The sequence below is a fragment of the Solanum verrucosum genome, unplaced genomic scaffold, assembly GCF_900185275.1.
Source record: "Solanum verrucosum unplaced genomic scaffold, falcon-dt-bn FXZP01000217.1, whole genome shotgun sequence".
Lineage (NCBI taxonomy): Eukaryota > Viridiplantae > Streptophyta > Magnoliopsida > Solanales > Solanaceae > Solanum > Solanum verrucosum.
The window spans coordinates 993220-1001731 of record NW_026020032.1 but is presented as its reverse complement, the minus strand read 5'-3'; the positions used below and the strand labels follow the sequence as shown (position 1 = coordinate 1001731).

At 35.6% G+C, this 8512-nt stretch overlaps 1 protein-coding gene across 1 annotated transcript; it reads left to right on the top strand.

The window, feature by feature from the left end:
* Positions 1-561: 561 nt before the first annotated feature.
* LOC125821390 (uncharacterized) lies at positions 562-7608 on the top strand. Its single transcript, XM_049500804.1, has 9 exons — positions 562-733; positions 854-988; positions 2447-2563; positions 2701-2829; positions 3794-3970; positions 4372-4512; positions 4998-5180; positions 6211-6282; positions 7264-7608. Exons 1-9 carry the CDS (start codon positions 608-610, stop codon positions 7423-7425), a joined length of 1242 nt encoding a protein of 413 aa, XP_049356761.1. The 5' UTR covers positions 562-607; the 3' UTR covers positions 7426-7608.
* Positions 7609-8512: the final 904 nt, after the last annotated feature.

Sequence of the window (8512 nt, the reverse complement as noted above, 5' to 3'; positions counted from 1 at the left end):
TTTTATAAGTATTTTCTAATTGGTTAAATCGAAAACCGATAAAAAAATCTCTTATTAATTTGGTTATTGGCTCAACGTATTTAAAAACTGAAAATCAATAAACCAAACCGATAATCCATAAAATCGAACCGATTGATGTACACTCCTAGCTTGAAGCCTGAGGAACTCACAAGCGGAGAGTTGGCCAAAAAGAGTCCTAGGAAATTGGGGTGTGTTCTAGTTGTCAAAAAAAGGGTCAAAAAGTTAAAAAATCGAAACATGGAAATAGATCTGATATAAATCTCCTCCACGACTAGCTAAGAGATGTATAATGTACTATTTCGATCTATCAACTTGTTAGGAGTAGATTGAAATTAATTGATAGATATTTTTCTCGAGGTAAACAGAAGTAAAAACATAAAAAATAAAATAAATTGACAAATAGCTAAAATTATAAACAGTAAAATGACATCTTGTAGTTTTACAATGGGTGAAATTGACAAATACCCTTTTCATAAACCTCATATCACCATTATCCTCTTTCTTAACAAAATTCCATTCTTTACTTCTAGAAAAATGCCACAGTAAGCCAAACAGAGAAATTATTCTAGTAAAATTAGCTGCAACAATGGCTACATTAGGCCTTAATCTTTACTCACCTTCAATGGGTCATCAATGTATTCTCCCAAAATCCCAATATTCACCTTCCAAGTTCAGAATTTCATGTTCCAGCTTGTTCTTGCAAAATAACAAGGTACAATTTTTATTCACCAAGACTTGATTTTTATTTGTTGGGATTTCAAGAAATCAGATTTAATGAGTACCCAATTGAGTTAATTGTTGTTTGTGTGTGTTTTGATGGTTATTTGAGCAGTTTAAGAGGGAGTATACAAGTGTGATGATAGTGCCTACTGGTGTTGGAGCAGCTATTGGTGGCTATGCTGGTGATGCTTTGCCTGTTGCTCGAGCTCTTTCCTCTGTTGTTGACTGCCTTATTTCTCATCCTAATGTATGATTTTTTCTCATCTTGTTTTATTATGGCAGCATTTATTTGTCTTGATGGAATTTTACTTTGTGTATTCCCTTTGTGGAGTATCTGCCAAACCATGTGCTCACCCTTGATATCCATTTAGGCATCTATAACGAAAAATTACTAGGTTGAATCAGTTTGACGAAACCAGGTGATTTGCTCCAATATGTATAAGCCTAGGTGGACAGAGTTATCTAGTACCTGCGTGTTGCTAAGAGGTAGTTTGTAATCTGTAGAATAGTCGAGGTGTGCACAAGCTGACGCGAATACCACCACCGTTGTTAGAAAAAACAGTATTAAGGATTTTGGCCTCTATTTGCCAAACAATGTGCTCACCCTTGATAATTTTAGAACTATTGGCTGACCATTTGTTATAGTAATTGAATAAGGACTGATATGATAGAGTTTGATCAAGGAGCTAATCTATCCGTCTAAACTTACACATTGAATATATTGAATCGTTAATGGGAGTTAAGATATGTTAAGAATTCAATTTAGGGATCCTTCAACTTGAACTGAAAATTTATTGACTGTTGGTTTGCGACTTTGAAATGCAGGTGGTAGCTTTTCTTTTCAGAAAAATTCTTAGGCTTCAAATGTGGGTTGTCCTTAATATAGAAGTGTTTTTATAGAGGAAATGATGCAGGATTACTGTAGCTATCATTTTACTTCTCATGATATGTCATTACTTGTCAAATGTCGCACCAGTGTAATTAGTGTGAATGATGTGTTGTTTGGCTGAACATTTAAGCAGATTTTGTCTCTTAGCTATTTCTCTCAATTTTGTCTCAATTAATTTAACAGTCTCTGCAACATTAGATTTGCATTCTTTACTATTGCACTTCCTAGCTGAGTCACTAACTGGAACTTAAACTCTTGGTATATCACAAAAACTGTTGGAGTGAAAAATACAATATGGAGAGACAAGTCAAGGAACTGAGCAATTTTATGGGATTAGATTCCCAACAATAGAAACTGAAGAATATTTCATGTACTTAAGGGCCAAAATAGCATCAGTTTTAGTAGCTTCTTTAAATTGTCAATAAAATAAGGAACCATCATTGCACCCAAGGGTGTGGCTTGGCCAATGAAGTGATTTGAGAACCATGAGGTCTTAGGTTAAATTCCAGTGGAGACAAAAACACTTGGTGATCTTTCCCACTGTCCAACCGTTGTTTAATAGAGTCACCCAGTGCTTGTGGTGGTGGAGGTAGCAGGTACACCGTTAAATTAGTCAAGGTGCCATGGCTATCAAAAAGAAGAAAAAGGAATCAACGATTTAAACATCAGGTCAGGAGAAGAAAAATGATTGGAACTTTGTGGCAATAATTGTGTGAATGAAGTAACTTAGGCTGTCAATCTAGAGTAGGAAACACTATCTGCAGTTTGGATTCACATGCATTTTCCTAGCTCTCTGTAAATTTATAAGTCATACAGGTTCTTAATGCAGCAATGCTGTACTGGCCCATGCCAAATGCACTCTATGTTGAAGGCTATGCACTTGATCGATTTGCTGAAGGTCTCTGGGCACTGCAACCAGTTCATCAAAATAGGGTATGCTGTAAAATATTTTGCTCATTTGTCCTGTGAAATCTGAGCTCTATTCCAGTTGTTACTACATCCCTGATGCTTCCAAGCTTTTATCCTCCGTTCAGCTTGCAATCACATTGTGAACTTGTAATGTGGAGCAGGTAGGATTGGTTTTTGATGCTGGGATAGAGGAAGAACTTCTTATGCGCCACCTACAAGTGGTTGATGCAACAAGAGCTTCCCTTGGATTGCCAATAGTGGGATACACTGTAACTGACACCCCTTTACTGGTATGCTTTTTATCTTCTAAGTTGAATTTTCATAGGCTCAATGTAATGCACAGTAATCATGTCCCTAGATATTTAATATGATAGGAGCAATATATGTAGTTTTTCCTGAGGGAGGTCCTTTGTCTTGCTTTCAGTGCTCATAATATAAATGGTTTCTCAATCTTAATATGGAATCTTTTGGGACTAGTCAGGAAAAGTATGGGAAATGCTGGAAGTTGTTCAGAGAAGGTTGGGAACACTAGCAACAGTTAGGCAAAGAATGCACCCAATGGTGTGGCGTAGTGGTTGAGAACCATGAGGTCTCGGGTTCAAATCCCAGTAGAGGTGAAAGCACTAGGTGATTTCTTCACATCTGTCCTAGCGCTGGTGGACAGTGTTACCTTACACCTGCTGATGGTGGGAGGTGGCGGTATTCCATGGAACTAGTCGAGGTGCGCGCAACTTGGTTTAGACACCACGGTTATCAAAAAAAAAAAGTTAGCCAAAGAATAAGATGTATAAGAAAATGCTCAAAGGAAAAGAGCTACTGAAGCATTTTAAAAATTGTAGACTTTTGAGACAGTGGAATGAGAAAGAGGATAAATCAACTTTTGATCCCTTTCTTATGAAGATAAATTATGTCCTAATATGCGGCTTCGGCTTTATTTTGCTTTGGACCAGGTTTTCTTCCACTGTATGGACATATCATCATTATGACACATGCAATATAAACATTTGTTGCTAAACAGAGATTGTTTCTCTTAGTTAGGGACATTAAGTTTGATGAAATCATTTAGTTACTATTTCACATCTCATAGTATTTCCCTTTACTTATAAAAGAAAAACATATCTCATAGTAGATAAAATATATATATATATATATATTTTCCTTGATGACAGTGTCATTTTCACGTCTATATTTATTATTTACTTCACATTAACTTCTAAATGGATCACAAGTAGCTAACACCTGGTGTATGTAAAGGTGGAAAAATGGGTTGATCCAACAAGTGGCCAATCAACAGGGAGGATTCAGTGTCCAGATTCACTACTGAGAGCTGTGGAGAGCTTGCGAAATGAGTGTAAGGTAGACGCACTTGCGGTTGTGGCACGCTTTCCAGACGATGATATTGAAGACTTGGATGATTATCGACAAGGAGTGGTATTAATTTTTTCTATGACTAGCTTCTCATTTCATTTGCAAATGTAGTCCTCAATAGTATCTATTCGAAATTTCTAGATACAAAATGGTCACAATTCATGAGCTCGTTATAGACAAATATCATTCCTTTTTCTTCTCATGGCTATAGGCAGTTCTACTTCCACGATTCAGAAAGTTTTGGGTCTCTATAATTTTGCCATAACGCATGTGTGTGAAATCATCTAAATAGAAGGTGTAATATTTAAGTTTGTATAAACATCAGTTTGAATTACCTTCTTCCGTTGATTGCTTGCTGGTTGTGCTGTTTAATTTTAAACTGTTTGTAAGAGAGGAAATTCATTGTATTGTTTAATACATAAATTCCTGATCTCAATTTTATTTTTGTACCCTTAATTCTATAGGGGATAGATCTTTTGGCAGGTGTGGAGGCTGTTATAAGTCACTTAGTGGTAAAGAATTTTCATATTCCTTGCGCACATGCTCCTGCAGTATTGCCTCCTCAATTAAACATGGCAGTATGCCCAAAATCAGCTGCTGAAGAGGTTAGTGATTGTCCCGTCAATCTTACAATATTTAAGCTCACACCATGTGTGCTGTTTAATCATGAAGAATTTTGTTTTTCATTAAAGACTGGGTATCTCTGTGGAATAGCCAGGACATAACTCCTCTGCGACTTTGTTTCCTACGAGAGGATAGTGCAGGGGAGTTTTTCTTTTAGTTTCTTTATAGGTGAGTTTTTTAGTCATCTTAAAATGGAAACATGATAATTTTAGCCATATGAATGTTCTCTTGCGTGAGATATTCACTCTCAAGAGGAGCTTAAATAGTTTATAAGATTTTTAAAGCAGGATGTTGAAATGCTTTCTTCTGCATTTGCAATGAGTAAGAGGGAGATATGACTTGGTTCAGAAAACCATGAAGATGTATAAACTGCTAATACTGCACCCTTTTTAGCGTCTTTTGCATTCTCATAATATCTTTTTTGTTTTGGGTTTTTGTCCTTTTCTCTACCTCAATCTTCTGACAGATAGGATTTACATTCTTGCCGTGTGTCCTTGCTGGGCTTAGCACTGCACCACAGTATTTGGTCAAGGGCAATAATTTTTCAGACAACTGCATTGTAGCTGGTGATGTTGACAGTGTGATTCTACCGATTGATGCTTGTCGTGGAGATGGTGCTCTTGCATTTGCCAATCGTAAAATAAACAAGGTAATTGGCTCTTTATCTATTGACATCAACTGGGTGAGTTTAGTGTTTGCTAGGCTGCGAGTTCGGCCTTCGACAGCTGACTCTGTTGATTAAATCAGAATCACCCCAATCCCCTATCCCTTCCAGCGGTTGGATAGAAAGAAAAGAAAGCGCCTCATCCTTTTCATATTTATGAGTAATCCGTGCCCCAGCTTACACTACTTCTCTCTTCTTCCTTTGTCATGACAGTGGTACCATATGGTTGCCTAAACTTCCTCTAATACTACTATTGTTAGATAGGAGACTAATTATCTGCTGATATTCTTGGTTTAGTTGTGTTCTATACTTTTTTCCTTTTTGATAGGAGAGGAGTATACGTTTACCTTTTCTTTTCATTGGAGATATAGTAAGCTGGAGTGAATGACTTTACCTGTGAGTTAGGCACTCGTCGGGATTGAGGCATGCAAAGGGAAAATAAAGGATAGAAAGTTTAGCAGCTGATATCGTATTATTTGCTATTGCTACTATTTTCTTCTTCATTATTTCCATTATTTGCTTTATATGAGTCGATGTTCTTTCGAAAACAGCCTCTCTACCTTCCCAAGGCTGGGAAGGTGGTCTGCCCCTCCCCACTACCCTCCCAGTCCCCACTTATGGGATTATACTGGGTATGTTGTTGGTGTAGAATTTAGCTGCTTATGAAGGAACTAGAAGGGGTTAAATTTAGCGGATGATGTAGGAACTAAGTACAGGGAGGAAGAATAAGAGAGATAAATAACAACCTTTTCTTTTGTGGTCATATTTGGTCTAATTATTACTCTTCATTTTTGGTCATTTGATTTGGGAAGGTGAAGTATGAAGTGTTTACTAACGTCATTCTTCGTGGCATGTGAACTGAAGTGTCTATCAGTAGAATATGGCTTACAATTACAAATCTAGTCATGCTGCCCAAATTAGTCATTTGGGACGGAGCGTATTTTCGACAGCCAGTCAAACATCTTCTGCTTTCTCGACAGTAATCCCATTTTCCCTATTTGCTCATATTTTGCAGCCTCTTATAATTGCTGTTGAAGAGAATCAAACAGTTCTGAATGATACACCAGACTCACTTGGTATTGAAGCTGTAAGTTCAAATGTTAATTGCAAATACCTTATTTATTGTCTATTTGTTCTATTAGCAACCTGCAACTTAACATGAAGTGTCTATGCATGTTTCATATTCAGTAGAGAGCTTTAGCTTGTAGCATGTACACTGCGCAATGATTATTTACCTGCACCGTGCATAATATCAATAATCTTGATTTTGATATGAAATGAGCTTAAATAAAGAAGCGAGATTCATATAGCCGACCCCAACTTGTTTGTGATTGAGGTGTAGTAGTTGATGTTATTGATTAAGGGGTCTTTTGGTTTGGAACAAGGTTATCCAGTCTTAAGTTGCTTGGACTCTCTAAAAAGGCTGCCGCAACCATGTCGGATCCTTCAAAAATGCACTACTTTTGGAGGGTCCGACACGCACCCTGCGACATTTTTGAAAAGTCCGAGCAACATATTCCAGACAATACCAAGATTAAGATTTTGGTATAAATTATACTGATATTAGCTAATGCCAATAACCAATCACTGAATAAATGTAACCCAAAAGTTGTGTTGGGATTAGTATCTTGATCCCGGTAACCAAATGACCCTTAAGAGGTACTGACAGATAGTATAAGGGAAATACGACTACTAAACTGTGATGCCCTAGCTTAAGATTAGAAGTCCCACATCGACAAAACACAGGAGAGATGTTGGGTGTTTAAGTAAGCAGACCTTACCAACTAGTGACAAGTTTTAAAGTCGTGCAAGCCTAGGCCTAGAGTGGACAATATCACTAGTGGACTGGGCTGTCACAAATGGTATCAGAGCACAGAGTTCAAGTGTCTTAGGGTGTCTATAAAGTCGTGTGGGCCTAGGCCCAAAGCGGACAATATCACTAGTGCGCCTCCCCCTCTCCCCCTAAAATAAACGTTCATTCCTTTCTTATAGAAATAGAACCTGGAGGTGTGTGTAAGTTGGTCTGGACACTATCATATTGACGTACGACTTCTCCTTTATTTTGCAGGTGAAGGTGTCAAACTACTGGGAAGCCATAGGTGTAATTGCAGCTCACAAGGCAGGAATAGATCCAAATTCTCTTAGAAGGAATAGAATCAACAACATAACACCAACTACTTTTGTTCCTTCAAATGGTTATGCAAAATCAAGTATCAAATCATTTGTTTGAATATAGAAAACTATAGTATAGACATTCATCATATTATAAGGACTAATTTGATTTGTATAGTGCAAAAGTTAAGGCTAAACGGACGATTCATATATTCGACCCCAACGATCAACTAGTTGGGGCTGAGGTGTAGTTGTAATATAACGGGAAAAGCTTTATATTCTTCCTTTATTTTCTCTCTTATAATTTGTGTTATAATATAATCTGTTCAATTTTAATTTCTTAAGATAGAGTTTAAATTCTGAATAGGATTCTCGATTACAAATATAACATAGAACAATAGAAAATAATTAAATATCAAATGTATCAACAGTCCATTCTTTTTGTTTGTTTTGAATATCAGTATTGGAACAAATTGCTTCTTGCACCTACTTCATTTGACCAATTAAATAAAACAAATATAATTAAACAAATGGATAATATAATTTTCTACTCTTAATTCATCATGCAAGTTTGCAAGATTTGGATCTAAGATCTCTTTAGTATGGCAATTGATTAATTATTTGTCATTTTTAAATTACTTGATAAGTCAACACTTGAAATTTTACTCTACATATTTGCATGATATAATTTTGTCAAGCTTATAGTCAAACATTTATTTCGTTTTAATTTATTGGATACATTTTCTTTTCAAATTCATTTTAAAAAATAACACACTTTTAAATTTGAAAATAATTAAGTTTATAATCCTATTTTTCCCGTCAGATAAATAATTGGAATGTAAGGAGTAGGTTTAAGTCCTATTTATATGAAATCTTATTCTCTTTAATTTTGTTCCAAAAATATAAGGTAAGTAAAATCTGCTAAATTTTATCTTTTTCAGATCTCACTTATTGATTTCATTAGCTATAATGTTATTATTGTTGTCCAAAAACACAATGATCTTATTTACAAAATCTAAAAATTATTTATTTTAATGTTTTTTTTTTAATATAACCTCAAATTTATAGGGTATAATTTTCATGTCCTTTTTTAAAGTTTGGTAATTAAAGACTTTTATAATTTTTACAATTAAATAAACCTTCTCTCTCACTGACTATTCAAGAACACATGAAAGACAGCTCTTTTTTTTTTATTATTTATTTTT